This window comes from Diabrotica virgifera, chromosome 1, assembly GCF_917563875.1.
Source record: "Diabrotica virgifera virgifera chromosome 1, PGI_DIABVI_V3a".
In the NCBI taxonomy this organism is placed as follows: Eukaryota; Metazoa; Arthropoda; class Insecta; order Coleoptera; family Chrysomelidae; genus Diabrotica; species Diabrotica virgifera.
In genome coordinates, this window is record NC_065443.1 from 99,115,688 (window position 1) to 99,133,509 (window position 17,822).

Below are 17,822 nucleotides of genomic sequence, written 5' to 3' on the forward strand. Positions count from 1 at the left end.
TACTGTTATTTCATCGTCTTCATCGTATTCTACTTCATATGTTGTTGTACTGATGTTCGTGAATTGCGGTCTTGTTTCAGTCAAAAGCTGCGAGTAATGTTCGATCCAAGATCTTTCTTCTATTAAATCTATTCGCGGTGTGCAAGTACTTGGAAAGGGAAACGAGAAACGACCGTGCGCGAGTCGCGGAGAAATATTGCAACCATCTTAAATAATTCATATTGTCAATTGAAATTGTCAAATTGACGTATATTTCATACCTTCTGTCATTGACTCAGAAAAATTATATATTGCTCCACAATATTGATATGATATGCAATTATTATATAAAGGTAAATTTAATTAATTGTATTTTGCTTGCAGTACTGCATTTTAATAACTGATTTTATTTACTACATACAATTGTTTACGTTTGCTAAACATAACCTGCATCTTATTTTTTCTTCTTATTATTTTTTTGGACTATGGTCTTGACAATTATCCAGCAACCAGGACTAATATAATTGGCCAATATAATTAAAAGTGCGAATTAAAGTACAGAGCGTAGAAATAGAGGTCGCTTTGCCGAACTTGCACGGTCCCAATTCTACTAGTCTCTTTTCTGTTTGTTCTCAGATTTTTTATCGTTTTCCATGCTTCTCTTGATCTTGTTGACCCTATATATTTGTTGAGCTCTTCGCATTTACTTTCCCAGGAATTATTTTTTGCTTTCGTTACTAGATTTTTTACTTCTCTGTTTGATCTTGCATACGTTCGTCTATAATCTGGGTCATTTGTTTGCAGCCATTTTTGATACGCTTGTTTCTTGTTATTTACTGCATTAGCAATGTCATCTGTCCACCACAATGGAGTATTCTTTTTGTTCCTTTCCACTGTGCCGAGCGCTTCATAAGCTGCTTCATTGATTTTATTTAATATCTCGTTATAGGTATTCTGGGCTGAGGAGTAGGTCAGGTTCGACAATTTTTGGCTAAGCCGCAGCTTATATAAAAATGATGTTGAGTCGTTTTGCAGTGCATCAATATTGTATTTACGTAGATCCGTCTCGAGTGATTTTGATTGAGCTGGTTGGTTGTCATTTTGATGTAGTAGTCGCGGTCGATACTGTAGAAAACATTTTGATCTTACCATATAGTGGTCAGTTCCACACTCCGGTCCCCTTAATACTCTTACGTCTTCAACTTGTATATGTGTTTCTTGTTTGGTGATAACATAATCTATAATTGACTTGGTATTTCTGGTTGGTTGGACCCAGGTATACTTATGTATGTTTTTATGTTGGTAGAATCCGTTTAGAATTTTCAGAGAGTGCTGTTCGCAGAATTCGATTAAATGTTCCCCATTTTCATTTGTTTTAGCATCACCGTATTTTCCCACAAATAGTTATTAAATTTTTAAATAAAACACCCTGTAACTCAGTAACGAGGCACATTTTATTTAAGCAATTTTGGGTTAAATCTTAATATTTTGAGGTCTAGAATCTACAGCTCAGAGATTGGACATTATTACCCAATGGACATTGAATCACCCTCTACAGTGATGAGCGCACTAATAACCGGCAAAATAGTGCAAGAGATGGAAAACATAATACATTGCGAAACAAAAAGAGATGAAACTAGTGGCGGTGGAAATGATCGTTATAAACGTATAAATTAACATTACATTACATAGTTTCCCACCTTTAGACGTCTGTGACAGGAGTATTTTATAAAATTCTACTGTCACAGTGACAGTTGTCATACTCCTCTGATACGTCTAAAGGTGGGAAACTATGTAATGTAATGTTAATTTATACGTTTATAACGATCATTTCCATCTCCACTAGTTTCATCTCTTTTTGTTTCGCAAGGTGTTATGTTTTCCATCTTTTGCGTTATTTTGCCGGTTATTAGCGCGCTCATCTTTGTATACAGTCACTGTATACTTTTGTTACTGTATACGTCACTGTGTACAGTGATGGGCGCGCTAATAACCGGCAAAATAACACAAAAGATGGAAAACATAATGCATTGCGAAACAAAAAGAGATGAAACTAGTGGAGGTGGAAATTATCGTTATAAACGTATAAATTAACATTACATTACATAGTTTCCCACCTTTAGACGTATCAGAAGAGTATGACAACTGTCACTGTGACAGTAGAGTTTTATAAAATACTCCTGTCACAGACGTCTAAAGGTGGAAAACTATGTAATGTAATGTTAATTCTTTATACGTTTATGACGAATAATTTCCACCTCCACTAATTTTATCTCAACTTTTGTTTCGCAATGTATTATGTTTTCCATCTTTTGCGTTATTTTGCCGGTTATTAGCGCGCGCGCATCACTGTATAAACGTCTATTATTACTTCAATCTTTTTGTCCAGTATTGCCCAGTTAGGTTTCCGTTATATGCTTCTGGTAATTTCTGTTACATCTATATTATTTATGTTATATCATAGTTTTTATTGCCGTATTGTAAATAATAAAAATAATAACCGTTGTGACATCCGCTATTTTGCGGCCTAACAATTCACACATTGTAATTGCTTAAAAAAATTTGTAGTTAAATTAAATAGATTTTGTCAATCTAGAAATCCAGTATTCGAGGTATACACAATATCAGAAGTTTAACAATGTGAATCATAACTATTTTATGTTATCTGAAATATAATTACTAATTGGAATTTCACATTAAAATTAATAGTAACTATGGTTTCCATTGTTAAACATAATGTTTATTTCATTTCAACGAAACTATTAATTGTGTAATTTGGTACAGCATAAGCAACATGTACGGGAGTTTGATATTGACGTAATTACAATGATTTACTATTTTATACTAATTTAGGGCACTTTAACAAATACCGTCACTTTTACTGTATAAACCCTTTCAGGGCTATTTGTTTTTATTACTCTGAATCTTCTGGACGGCCATTTTTGTAGTGTCGTAATTACGGACGGCTGTCCAATATTCTCGACACATAAGCAAAGTACAAAAAAATATAAAGTTAAAAGAAGGTCGTTAAATAAAATAAAATTTACATGAAATGAAGACCAAAAACGTTCATAACTGCGTTATTCTAAAACCATGAAAATCATCCGATAGTCTCAAGAGCTGCAGACCAATGGATCTTCTGTCTGCAACCTACAAGCTACTTAAACTGCTAGTTAATAATAGAATCACCACGCGACTCTTCGAGGTGATTCGTGTTGAACAAGCTGGGTTTAGACTCAAAAGGAGCTGTGCAGTCCAAGTTCACCCACATGGAGGAAAGATTTCAAAGGAAACTCAAAACTTCAGCTGCATTTATTGATTTTTGAGCAGCCTATGATACAGTTTGGATAGAGGACATGATATACAAGTTTCTTCGTACAATACACGTGCAAGCTTATAGCAAACGATAGACGATATGCTTAATGATAGAATGTTACAAGTCGTTGATAGAAAATTTGGTTATGCAGACGACTGGGTGTATGCAATAATTTTATCACTCCATCGAAGAGCCAGAGGAAATCTTAACAGAAGTCTTGGAAAAAACGGGAGTATTTTCGTAAATGAAGATCTCAGCCAAATGCAAATAAAACAAGCCTCTTACGTTCACCTAAATAATAAAGTTGCGAAACGAGAGCTCAACACACAATTTGAAATCACCAGACTCACCCAAAATCTTCTTCTTACAGTTGTCTTCAATGGAGGTTGGCTACTTCAATTGCAAACTCTTCTCTGTATTCAGCTGTTCTTATTAACTGTTTTAGCCCTGTATATTGTCGCATATTTCTTAGCCACGATAGTTTTTTCCTCCCTAGTATTTTTCTTTCATATGAAAGAGATCTCTCTTTTCTTATGAAATCTTGAAGATTCTCCGGTAGATCCACATTTCAAAGTTCTCCAATATATTTACAGTTGATGTTTTAATGACCCGCGTTTCAACTTCATAGAGTCGACCAGAAATATCTTTTAATAAACGCAATCGAATTTCGAGTATTATTCGAAAATCACATAAATCTTTTGATTTTTTCGAAAAAAATTCTGGCCTCTTTTATCCTCGATTTTATTTCTAGATCAGGATTTAGGCTGCTGTCGATTCAACATCCCAGGTACTTGATCTTGTTGACCTGCGCTTATTTTGAAAGGTTGAGGTACATTTTGGTTTTTTCATATTGACATCACTTGGGTATTCTTAATATTTATTTTCGTACCAAATTTCTCACAGACCGAGTTGGTCCTGTCGATTAGTCCTTGTAGACCGAAGTAACACTAACGCCCAGTGGTCTATTTTTAGGGCGGGTCAAAATTCAAAAATGAAAATATGAAAACAATGTCATGACTATTTCCCTATTAAGAACAATATTACTGTTCAGTAAGAGCCTAGGCGCAAATATTGTACAGAGCCAATCGACACTTACTGGTAATTCTCACTGGTATGGAAGCTTTAAAATTGTCACTGTCAGTATCTACTACACACACTACTGTGAGTGTCAAATATTTAGTGGCCATGTCACCAGATTCTTTCGACTGAGTGCGTTATATGACAAAGGTAGCAGGTAGCGAATGTTCGATGTGGAAAATATCACCACGGACATAGTGTTCAAATCCTAGAAAACATACATACATACATACATAATCGAAAACCTGTTATACCCGTAGGTGTCGAGGAATATCCTAGAAAAACTGATACATATTGTTGGAAAATTTAAACGCACACTGAAAGATTACATCATTACTAAAGTCCGGATTATAAGTATTTTGCTTTTTTTTGCTTATTATTAGGATGTTTAGTAAAATTGCTTATTTTAAAGATATGTTGCTTATCTTTATTTATTTTACTTCTTATGATAAACTATAGTTAAATTTCAAGTATTACTTCATGTCTTAAGCAAAATTCTATAAGTATATAGAGCTATAAAGCTCTAATAATTCAATAAACCATAAGAATTTAATGCCTGGTTGCACCAACAAATCTTAAGCCCCAGCTTAGCTAAGCTCAGTTTATAAATAGGGCCGCTTTGAGTGTCACTTACGTTGCAGCATAATTTTCGATTCTTATCTAAGCAATTTACGTGGCAATCTCAAATGGCAGACTCAAATGGTGCAACACGTATTTTTCGTAAGTAGAGTTTAAAGCAGGTCTTAAGCTTAAGATCTGTTGGTGCAACCAGGCATTAATCCCTTAGGCTTAGGAGATAAACGGGAAAACCCATCGTTATACATGTCCATGTAATAAACTAATATTTGTCTGCAAAAAGCCCAAATTTATTATATTGCTGTAAAATACTTTTCGGTAGTATCGGTACATTTGTATTTAAATACCAATCACATCTACAGATGTTGAAAGAACTTTTTCTACGTATAAATAATATGTCTACAGATAAAAGACAGGCTTTTTACAAGAAAATTTTGAAAAACATATTGTTAACTGTTTTTATGCTAATGGCCCTGAATAAAAAATATATTAATATGTTAATTATTTTTCTATTTTTTTATTATATTATAGTTTAAAACAAACTAAGTTATCAATCGAAGTAGCACAGACAACGACAATAAATATCGCCTCCGTACCACCAGATTGACAACAGGTGGAATACTTTCTTTGGTTACACCTCCTGAGATTTTCAAAATTTATAAATCATACAGGGTGCCGAGGAAATTAAGATGAGAGAATTTTAAATAATTCACAACTCATCTACTCAGCGTGGTAAAGCTCCAACAAGAAAGATTCCTTAATACTCAAACAAAAGAGTAAATGAATTAAAAATGTATAAACATTCTCAATTTCTTTGCAAAACGAAAATGCAGCAGCTGCATAATACTCTGGTTAAATCGGAGAGTGCAGGAAGAGTCTATACCGGTTTCGGAGATCTTTTTCCCCTCATCAGTAAACCCATATCCTCTTCTCTCCGATTTAACCATTTACCATAGCTCGGGCCTTCCCGAATTGCAAAGAAAGAAATGTCACGGATGAACTAGGGCCATCTACCGAAAAACAAACTAAGTTATCAATCGAAGTAGCACAGACAACGACAATAAATATCGCCTCCGTACCACCAGATTGACAACAGGTGGAATACTTTCTTTGGTTACACCTGAGATTTTCAAAATTTATAAATCATACAGGGTGCCGAGGAAATTAAGATGAGATAATTTTAAATAATTCACAACTAGTGATGTGAGTTGTAAAATTACATAACTTACGTTACATAAATTACACGTAACTTACGGTAATATTACATGATACCCGTAACTTAATGTAATTTATGTAATTTTTGGAATTTACGTAATTTATGAAATTTAACGTAACTTATGATAAATTTACATAAATTACCGTAATTTATGTAATTACTGGTAAAATTACATATATTATGGCAACTTATGCGCGCGCAATTGTCGTAAGTGCGGTGCGCCGGTGCCGGCGCGCGCGAACCAGTGGGTGCTATTACGCTCGTCGCTCGTTAGTCGTTCCTTAGTCTGAGTCAGGCAGGTTATGTTTACATTTCTGTTATTGTATGTGTAATGTGTATGTATAAGTTAGTTTTCGACTGTTCTTTCTCTATTCATTCACGCAGCGTTGGTTACTTTACATTTATTTATAAGGAAGCACAGAAACTATAAGGTAAGAAATATATTATTTCTACAAACAGCAAAACACGTGCCGGTGATGTCCATAGCAACCTTAGATTGGGAAACACAGGGGCGGGCCTATCGCATATCGACTGTACGTTAAATCTAACGCGCGTCATTTTATATGTGGCTACAGTACTTAATTCTGAATTCGGTTTACCAAGTTTTATTCGATTTTTTAGATTAGTTTACTGTACAATAACTATAAGAATGATAGGAGCAACGGGGTACTTGTGCATTGTGCATGTAGCATGTGTAATTGAATTACACTGACATAACTTACTAAATAAAAAATTTTGATAACGTTGAGGGCAAAATAATGTAGTTGTCCGATCCAGTATTCTGCTTATTCGAATTTCATTAAATTGTTACACAGATTCAATTTTAATCTTTCTTCTATTTAAGGATGCCTAACAATTTTTTATGCCCTCGTGCCCATCAAATACTTTGAAAAATAATGTTTTTTCCCTTCTTAATGTTTAAGTCTACCTGAATATTTTTTTTAGGTCATAAAACATGGTGAAACGTAAGACAGATATCTGGCTTTATTTTGAAGTGTTACCTGCGGGTTCTTCTAATCAAAAGACCATAAATGTGAGGTGTAAATTTTGCAAGAGTGTACATGCAAAAAATGCTACAAGAATGAAATCTCATCTTCAACAATGCACTTATGTGCCGCATATGATAAAACTTAAATTCAATATTTTAACTCCAAAGTCAAAGGGGAATCACTCTAAATTTCCATTTGAAACATCCATGAAAAAGATCACATCGGCAAAATTGGATAACGATAACACTGATGCTGCTTGTACATCATCAACGGTTTCCACAGCATCAACATCTGCTTCTGATAACATTCATGTGGAAACACCTGTTTGCACAAAAATCAACAGAATACAATCATTTTGTGATCGAATGACACACGAACAAAATAACGAATTGAATATTTTGCTTGCTAGAGCTATTTACACCAGTTCAGCACCACATTCAATTACCGAGAATGAAGATTGGAAATTGTTTTTTAAAAAAATTAGACCTTCATACACCTTACCATCGAGATATATGTTATCAAATCGTCTCCTGACCGAAGAGTACGAGCGAGTTGAAGTTCAAGTTAATGATAAAATTAAGCAAGCTGACAATTTATCATTGCAATGCGATGGTTGGTCCAACTTGCGAAATGAAAGTGTAATTAATTTCATTGTTACAACACCCGAACCGTTATTTGTCAAATCAGTACTAACAAAAGCAGAGAAGCATACCGCAGAATATATAACAAAATTAATGGTTGAAGTTCTGGAGGAGTATGGACCTAAAAAATTTTTCGCTATTGTGACTGATAACGCAAAGAATATGAGGAAGGCTGTGAGACAATGTGAAGAGATGTATCCCCATCTTGTATCATACGGCTGTTTAGCGCACACATTACATTTATTGTGCAGCGATATTTTGAAATTATCTTCAATAGAGACACATTTGTCACATATTATACATATCGTTAAAACTATTAACCAGTGTCAAGTACTGAGAGCTCAATTCACAGAAATAAGAAATGAGATGAAGTGTGGAGTGTCTCTTAGCCTACCTGTAAAAACAAGATGGGGTTCACATGTAAAATGTCTTCAAGATCTGACTAAATGCAAGTCCGTCCTACAACGTCTAGCAATATCTCCAGATAAAACAATTCAAGATAGAATACGCAGCGCAAAAGCAAATTTACTTGATGAAGGATTCTGGATAAATTCTAGCGCTCTTGTTGAATTGCTTAAGCCAATTACTGAAGCAATAACACGTCTTGAAGGAGATTCTTCGTCAATTCATTTGGTTTGTGAAACTTTCGCGAAAATCGGTAGTAACATATCTACTCATTTAGAATGCGTGAAACTAACGGATTGCGAAAAAACAGAAGCGATGGATAAATTTATATCAAGGAAGGAATACGCCCTTCAACCGATCCATTTTGCCGCAGACTTACTAAACCCTCGGTCTGTTGGTGCAAATTTATCATCAGCCGAAAGGATTGAAGCGATGAAATACATTACTACTATGTCAACCACGACCACGATAGAGATTGGTGATGAAGGAGTGTCAAAGATTACTGAGGATTTAGGAAACTATTTAGCTAAAACAGACTTTTTTGGCGAAACATTTTTATGGAACATACTCGATAATGTCTCTTTGGTTACATGGTGGAAAGGATTTTGTGGACATTCATGCCTCTCCAAAGTTGCAGTCAGGATATTGACAATGCCGTGCACTTCTGCGGCAACAGAGAGAAGCTTTAGCTCCCAGAGCAGCATTCATACGAAGAGAAGAAATCGCCTAACAACTCAAAGGGCAGCAAATTTAAATTATATACAATATAATTCAAAATTGCTGAAACGTTCACGACAACATCACATACAAAGTCAATATCCTATAGAAGAGACTGTACAGAACAACGTTTCGATAGAAGGTAGAAACTTACAGAAGGAGATAGAAGTAATTGAAAACCATATTTCCGAAGAGGAAGAATTAGACGAGGTAATTTTAAATTTAGGCATTTTTTAGATATGTGATATGTGCATGTGATATATGCAGTTTGCTTCTTTTCCGATTTTCCAATGCATTCCACCGTTTTCGAATAAAAAATTATAAATCTTATGTTTTCAGACAATATCATCATGGCATTCAAATACAACAGGAAATGGAAATTCCGACGATGATTTTAATTTTGCTGACTTTGCAATGACCGATGATGAAATTGATCAAAGAATGGAAACTAGGGAACAGAGACCAGCACGCATTTTGAGACAAAGCAAAGTGAACATTTTAGAAAACGTCTTAATGAAATCGGTAAATTAGTGTAAACACATACATATTTATTGTTTATATTCCAAAATTATCAATTTCAGGGTAAAGGCACAGAACAACCCCAAAAAAAAACGGAAGTCGAGAAGGATACTTCAGATGCCGAAAACAAGGTAGTTAGATCTGTATATATTATATTATAAACCCATTATTTTTACTCTCTATGTTTACACTTTCCTATTTAATTTCAGGATGCAGTTCTGGATTTGCCGGAGATAAAAAAAATTACACAAGGCTCATTGGAAGAGCAAACAATTGAAACTTCGACGTTTTATAACAAGAAGGTCTCCAGTTGTCTGCGAAAAAGGAAGTTGTGATTTATAAAAGCCGCTTAAAACAAAACTAAAGAACCTATGTTTTCATTTCTTTATTATTTGTATGTATTTCTTATCCACTTTTCTTTATTTCATAAGTATGTAGTTACTTTGTGTTTATTATATTCAATATGAATGCAAACAATTGATTTTTTAATACAATGAACATAAATTACATAAGTTACATAAATTACATCTGGTTTGTAATTTTTGGGTAATTTTACACGTGTAACTTACAATTTCTGAAATTACACGTAATTTCACATCGCTATTCACAACTCATCTACTCAGCGTGGTAAAGCTCCAACAAGAAAGATTCCTTAATACTCAAACAAAAGAGAAAATGAATTAAAAATGTATAAAAATTCTCAATTTCTTTGTAAAACGAAAATGCAGCAGCTGCATAATACTCTGGTTAAATCGGAGAGTGCAGGAAGAGTCTATACCGGTTTCGGAGATCTTTTTCCCCTCATCAGTAAACCCATATCCTCTTCTCTCCGATTTAACCATTTACCATAGCTCGGGCCTTCCCGAATCGCAAAGAAAGAAATGTCACGGATGAACTAGGGCCATCTACCGAAAAAAAAAACGTTATCAATCGAAGTAGCACAGACAACGACAATAAATATCGCCTCCGTACCACCAGATTGACAGTAGGTGGAATACTTTCTTTGGTTACACCTCCTGAGATTTAACCTCCTTTGGTTACACCTCCTGTATGATTTATAAATTTTGAAAATCTCAGGAGGTGTAACCAAAGAAAGTATTCCACCTGTTGTCAATCTGGTGGTACGGAGGCGATATTTATTGTCGTTGTCTGTGCTACTTCGATTGATAACTTAGTTTGTTTTTCGGTAGATGGCCCTAGTTCATCCGTGACATTTCTTTCTTTGCAATTCGGGAAGGCCCAAGCTATGGTAAATGGTTAAATCGGAGAGAAGAGGATATGGGTTTACTGATGAGGGGAAAAGGATCTCCGAAACCGGTATAGACTCTCCCTGCACTCTCCGATTTAACCAGAGTATTATGCAGCTGCTGCATTTTCGTTTTGCAAAGAAATTGAGAATGTTTATAAATTTTTAATTCATTTATTCTTTTGTTTGAGTATTAAGGAATCTTTCTTGTTGGAGCTTTACCACGCTGAGTAGATGAGTTGTGAATTATTTAAAATTATCTCATCTTAATTTCCTCGGCACCCTGTATGATTTATAAATTTTGAAAATCTCAGGTGTAACCAAAGAAAGTATTCCACCTGTTGTCAATCTGGTGGTACGGAAGCGATATTTATTGTCGTTGTCTGTGCTACTTCGATTGATAACTTAGTTTGTTTTTCGGTAGATGGCCCTAGTTCATCCGTGACATTTCTTTCTTTGCAATTCGGGAAGGCCCAAGCTATGGTAAATGGTTAAATCGGAGAGAAGAGTATATGGGTTTACTGATGAGGGGAAAAAGATCTCCGAAACCGGTATAGACTCTTCCTGCACTCTCCGATTTAACCAGAGTATTATGCAGCTGCTGCATTTTCGTTTTGCCTAGAAATTGAGAATGTTTATACATTTATAGTTTCAAACTTTTGTAATTTTTTATTTATTGTTAATAATACGGTAATTAAAAATAAATGAAATTTAATGTTAATGTCCTTTAATCATATTTTGTATATCGTTATATCCATGTTTACTTACAGGTCTTTTTTCTTGAGCCTTGCTTATTTCATAAAAACTTTGCTTATTTTTGCCACATTTTTTGCTTATTTTTACCTTTCTGTCATGCTTATCCGGGCTTTAACCATTACCGAGGGTAGAAAGTCACTTAGAATAAACAAAAGGTTTCTTTTGAATGAAATACTTGAAATTAAAAATCACACTTAATTTTCTTTTCCTTTTCACCCCTGTAACTTATTAGAATAAACATTATAGAAGTTTTCAGGGACTTTTCTACCCACGGTAGTGATGTAATCTTTCATTCTGCGTTTAAATTGTTTAATAATACTTATTAGTTTTCTCAGGATTCGAAAAAGATTAATGCATTTAAATAGCATTGGAGCCGAAAGTTTGCGCCTTTCCCCTTAATTCAGAAAAATAGATATTTTAGATACTTAAAACTAACATTGGCATTCCCGATATTCCCCGCCCAGAAATAAATTATGAAATATTGTTAATAATATTTTTTACCACTTTTTTTTATGCTTTTTGTTTTTTAGGCTTTTGGAGCAGTGGAAGCTATGTCAGACAGAGTGTGCATTCATTCTAACGGTGAATCTAACTTCCATTTCTCATCAGATGATTTGGTTTCTTGCTGTTGGACATGTGGAATGGGATGTAATGGTGGATATCCTGGTGCAGCTTGGCATTATTGGGTCAGAAAAGGTCTTGTCTCTGGTGGTCAATATGGTACAAAACAGGTAAGGTTCATCAATGATTTTAATGACAATAGTAATTGACAAATATTTGTTTTGTTCTTATTTCACAAATATCTTCCTAACTGAATAGAATAAAAACATCTCAGATATAATATAAAGATATTATATCAGATAATTGAAAAGCATGAATAATCCGAACATTTATTTCTTACATATTATTAGTGTTGAAAAATTCTCAAGAATGAAAAATCGGAGAATATTCTCGAGAATATTCTCGATATGGAGAATTTTCTGAGAATGAACCCCATGACGCACTTAAGAATATTGTTGAAGATGAAAAATAGGGTTTTAAAAATGATGATTTTATATACAAAATTATGAGACGAAACAACAGTGTTCTTTGCATATAAAAAATACAAAAACAACAGAAAACACAAAATTTCTTTGATAAAAAAATGAAATTTTCTTCTTAACAGCAAATAATCGATGTGGTATGATAAAAGATGAGACCTCAGATTCAGAATCTATTTCTATCATTAGCTCATCCTAGTCATCTAAAATCTGCATTTCAATGTACTGATGAGTTGTGGAATTTTGTTTTTCACGAGTGGCCAGCTCAGTCATGGATTGGTCTACGTCTAACAATTTTAAATTGTGAGCAATAAAAGTTACCTTACGAGCCCGTTCAGCAGTGAGCCGGTTTCTTTTAGAGGAGTGGATAAAAAAACCATAAGTACTGAAACTTCTTTCAGTCGCTGCACTGGATGAAGGCATGCTTAATATATCAACTGTTATTTTAGTTAATTTTGTTCCGAAACATGTACCTCTTCACCATATGATTAAGTCTAGTTTTTCAATTGATTTTACAACGTAGGGTTTTCCAAAAAATCCCTCCTTAGACCGATAAAGTGCCAAATCTGCCATTATTTCAGCCGACTCATCACCATATTTTAAAGTTGCTAAATTATCTACAAACTCAGTTTCCTTATCTTGTTCTTCTCTGCTTAAATGAACACCATTCTAAATATTTGAACGTTAATATTGCACCAAAACAATAAATATTGACACTGTAAACACCCTTACTAGTGGTTCATGGGATTGGCAAAAACAATATAACTACATATTTTTTAAATTATAATAATTTGACCCGTATCTAGTTTTTATTTTTGTTTCGGTTTTTGAAAATATAGAAAATTTTTGCCGAGAATATTCTCGAGAGAATTTTCTGGCCGAGAATATTCTCGTTCTCGAGAATATTCTCTTGAGAGTATTCTCTTCTAACATCACTACATATTATGATACATATAAGCATGCTAATAACCGGCAAAATAACGTAAAAGGTGGAAAACAATACATTGTGTAAGGGCCGGTTTTTCAGTGCTGGGTTAACCCAGATTTTTCGGTCACCGAAATTTTTATGGTTAATCAGTTTTTCAGTACTAGGTTATCGCTTAAACCCGTTTAAGTTGACCAAGATTTTAACCGATACTCGCTATCATAGGTGGTTTAACTCCGAATTTTCCGACAGACGTTTATATTTGCTGACAGAAGAGGTTAGTTAAATTATGACATTTTGTGTTTATCGCGGGAAATATTGTATTATGTATTATTATATTCTATAATTACTTTCATCGCGACAATAATCCATTTTACCTCGTTATTTTTTATTATTAAATTTAGAAATTATTATCATTATCTAGGAAGGAATTATAACTAACAGGTATGTTTACATTATTATATTTTAGATTGGGTCTATTGAATATAAATAAGTATAATAAAAATGTGTATGTATAGCTTATGTACTTTTAGTAATTATGTACTTGAAAATAACAGAGACTTGGTTTAATTGTCCTATATTGGTGTAAGTTCATTTTTTAATTAAGTGTACTTTAGTCAGTATGAATGGACAAACAAATAATATGCGGTCCTTCACAAAAACTTCACTGAATGTGAAGTCACCCTATTGGTGGACTTGGTGAACCAGCACAAGAAGATATTGGAATGCAAAGAGACGGGCATTGTTAGTAATAAGCAGAAGTCTTATGAATGGGTAGAGCTTGCCGTTAAGTTTAATGCTAAGTCTACTGCTGGAATACCCCGCTCAGCAAAAATCTTAAAGGAGAAGTGGACAAATTTTTAAAAACCGCTGTAAAAAATCACGGCAAAGATAAGAGACACTGTAGAGCTACAGGTGGGGGTCCATCGAAGCCAGCTGAGGAAACACCAGTTGACTGTGTTATCAACGACATATTGGGTGAGCGAAAGACAGGAATGCTAGCAGAGTGTGATTCTGATATTATTCAAACAGGCAAGTATTGTATGACATTTAAAATTTAGCCATTTTAATTATGAGTTTTTTAGAACTTACGGCAGCGGACTTGTTTGTGAATGAGAATAATGAGGATGGTGTAGTGGAAATACTTTAAATAGAAATAGAAGCGGAAGAAATATCAGAGGCAGAAAATAAGCCAAATATAAATGAATCACCTTTAGATTTATTAAATCCTGATGGAGGTGAATATTTTAATGCATTACTTGTCAAATATAGGAGAGTTTGAAAATCTTACAGTCGCCATGCGGTGTTATGGCGACTGTGAGATTCTCAAACTCTGTGAGATTTGACAAGTAATACCTAAATATTAAAATGTGTTTCATATATTTTCATTTTGTAGATTGGTCTGATTATACACCATCAAAACTGAAACAACCAGTGGCAAAGGAACTAAAGGAAAAAAAAGGTAAGTTTTTTGACAAAAATAATATTATGAATTTAATGGATTCAATTGTAGGAAAGGTAACTGGGAGTACCAGAAATGCAAAATGGTGCAAGGTGGCTGAAGCCAAATTAGAATTATACCGGTTGAAAAAGCAAGCACTGATAGCCGATCACAATAGAAAGAAGGACTTGCATGACCTCCAAGTCAAATATCTAAAAGAAGAACACGATTTAAAAATGAGTTTATTACGAGGAAAGCAGCAGCCACAAACCAAAAAAATGTAATAAATAAATAAAATCTTTCTTTTGTATGTATTTTACCATATCTGGTTCAATTTCATCATCTCCACCTCCCGCCTGTCCTATTTTTGTTTGATAATCCTTCTATCAAATACTTCTTGTGTACATATTAACTGTAGCTCTGTATTTTCTTCACCTTCATTTGTTACATTGTCTTTTTTTAAAAATAAATACTCAGAAAGTGTATCTAGTGTTATTTTTTACAAATAAATCAAATTAATTTTGTTTCAATCTAGTACTGAGAAAATAAGCCAAGAAAATTAAACATACAAAACATTCATACTTTTTTTGCTAAACTATTGATGAGTTAGATGGGCTAGAAGAAGCCAAGGTTGGTTTCCGAAAAGGACGAGGAGTGCAAGGTCACATATTCACAGTGAAGCAAATAACAGAAAAAACACTACTGACTAAAACTAAAGCGTACATCACCTTCATCGACCTAGAAAAAGCATTCGACAGAGCTAAACGACAAACAATATGGAACAGTCTTATTAGAAGCGGAGTAGATAGAAAACGAATAGAAGTCATCAACAGTTTATAATATAGAAGGAACATGAATTATATAATGCATGAAAATATGGAATCGCAACAATTTGAAACATCTGAAGGCTAAGACAAGGAGGGTCCATTAGTGCTACACTCTTCAACATATTCATGGACGAAATAATGAAAGAATACATACCACAATTTAAGAAACTACATGTAGGCTACCGAAACCTAGAAAGAGTTGGAATATCAGAATGTGCATTTGCTGATGATGTAGTTGTTATGGCAGATAAAGAGGAATATTTGATAAATAATTTACAAACATGGAATGAGGTATTAAATAGGCATGGGATGAACATAAACACACGCAAAACAAAGATTATGGTAATACCACAAGATCAACCCGTATTAAACATACAAATCAATGGAGAAACAATAGAACAGGTAAACCACTTCCAATAACTGGGAGTAACAGTGGAAAATAACACAAAGATATAGAAGAAAGGATTAAAAAAACGAAAGATATTCCACGCAATTAATAACTGTCTTCAACACGACATATAGACCAGTACTTACATACGGGTATTAACAAGAAGAATGAAAAGTAATATTCAGGCACTAGAAATGAAATACCTAAGATGAGTAAAAGCAGTAACAAAAAGAGACAAAATTTGAAATATCGATATACAAGATGAGCTCAAAACTAAACCACTTCTAGAATACATCGAAGAAAAACAACTGAGCTGGTGGGACCACATGAAAAGAATGAGAAAAAACATACCAGTAAGAAAAGTACGGAAGCAAAAATACAGAAAAAAAAGAAATAGAAGAAGACGAACAGAAAACTTGGATAAAAAAGTCACAAAAGTATATTTTTAAAATTGTCATTTAAAGGTAGATTTAAAAAAAATGCAAAAAATCAAATCTCTTAAGAGAATATTTATTATACGTGAATAAATTAAAAAATAAAACTACAAATTATTGAAATATGCAATAATTTCATTCCTAGTTGCAATATTTAAATTCCTATTATTATAAATAGGTGCAGGCATATTATTAACAAAGTTAAAAGCAGCCTGATCATCTACATTTAATACAGGAGGCTCCAAGTCATTGCTATCTATAGCTAAATTATGCAATATAGCTGTAGCCACTATCACCCATTGAACTTTGTTAATCTTCAAATTAATGCCATTACTCAAAATTGGAAACCTCCTTTTCCACACCCCATATGAGCGTTCCACACAATTCCGAGTCCGTATTAGGGACTCGTTGTATAAATTTTCTGTACGATTTCTTGTTTGTGCCAAGGGTGTCAGTAAATAATTTTTTACACCATACCCTGCATCTCCTACAAGCAGTGCAGTTCCAAATTCTCCATTTTCAAACTGCCCATTTATCTGTGATTGATTAAAAATGGTCGAATCATGGACAGACCCTGGCCATCGTGCCACAATATTTCTGATTTTTAAATTGGCATCACAAATTGTTTGAACATTAATGGAAAAGAAATTTTTTCTATTTCTAAAAATTTCTGCTCGGTCTCCTCCTACAAATATACATTTTAATTATATTTATAACAAATATAAGTATTTAACCAAACCTGGAGAAATTATTTTAACATGGGTGCAGTCTAAAGCACCTATAACCCTCGGGAATTTGGCTATTTTATAAAAGCCCACTTGTATATTGGTTACTTCATCTGCAGTTTGTGGAAACTGCAAGTATCTGTTCCGTAAACTAGCTCTTGTTACCTGTAATTTATATAGTAAGAAAACTGAGACAACATATTTTAAAAGTGTTACCTACCTTAAATATTACTTTGCTTGTTGTACTTTTATGAATACCACCAAAGTCTCCCATTACTACTAGAAAACTACCAGTAGCAAAATACCGCAAAGTGATTAATAGCATTTCCATAGGATTTAATGCATGATTCCTAAAAATAAAAATATAATTAGATTATATTTGTCTATACAGCAAAATAAGTATTTACCAAACAGTTGGACTTCTTATTTCCCCGTCGATCTGTTCTAACAGCGATAACACCGTTGGCTTCAACAAACGAAATCGGCGAAAAAAGTCTACATCGTCCCAGTAATTATACTGGTATCTTCTATTGTGAAACCGAGGTACCCTACGTGGTCGCACTAAGTGCACAATAAAGTTAATTATATCTTCATCATTAGATGAA

General features: G+C 33.8%; 2 protein-coding genes across 3 annotated transcripts in view; both read left to right on the top strand.

Annotated features, from left to right (window-relative positions):
- Window positions 1-17,822, top strand: part of LOC114333388 (cathepsin B) — a 66,780-nt gene that overhangs the window by 17,754 nt on the left and 31,204 nt on the right. The window contains exon 4 of the mRNA XM_028283256.2: window positions 11,968-12,168. Coding sequence (XP_028139057.1) covers window positions 11,968-12,168 — 201 coding nt within the window. The remainder of the gene's footprint in view (window positions 1-11,967; window positions 12,169-17,822) is intronic.
- LOC114333391 (uncharacterized) lies at window positions 12,175-15,328 on the top strand. Of its 2 annotated transcripts, XR_007700021.1 has the most exons (3): window positions 12,175-14,640; window positions 14,799-14,864; window positions 14,916-15,328. XR_007700021.1 is itself a non-coding variant. In XM_050657673.1 (2 exons), the coding sequence occupies exons 1-2, from the start codon at window positions 14,771-14,773 to the stop codon at window positions 15,125-15,127; spliced, it is 306 nt and encodes a 101-aa protein (XP_050513630.1). In that variant the 5' UTR covers window positions 14,659-14,770; the 3' UTR covers window positions 15,128-15,328. The 2 variants fall into 2 exon arrangements, 1 of the variants encoding a protein (XP_050513630.1); XM_050657673.1 differs by lacking the exon at window positions 12,175-14,640 and having other exon boundaries at window positions 14,659-14,864.

Coding starts and splice junctions, on each gene's coding strand:
- LOC114333391 (XM_050657673.1), top strand. CDS start 14,771: ATGTGTTTCATATATTTTCATTTTGTAGATTGGTCTGATTATACACCA. Junction 14,865..14,915: donor GGAACTAAAGGAAAAAAAAG/GTAAGTTTTTTG, acceptor ATTCAATTGTAG/GAAAGGTAACTGGGAGTACC.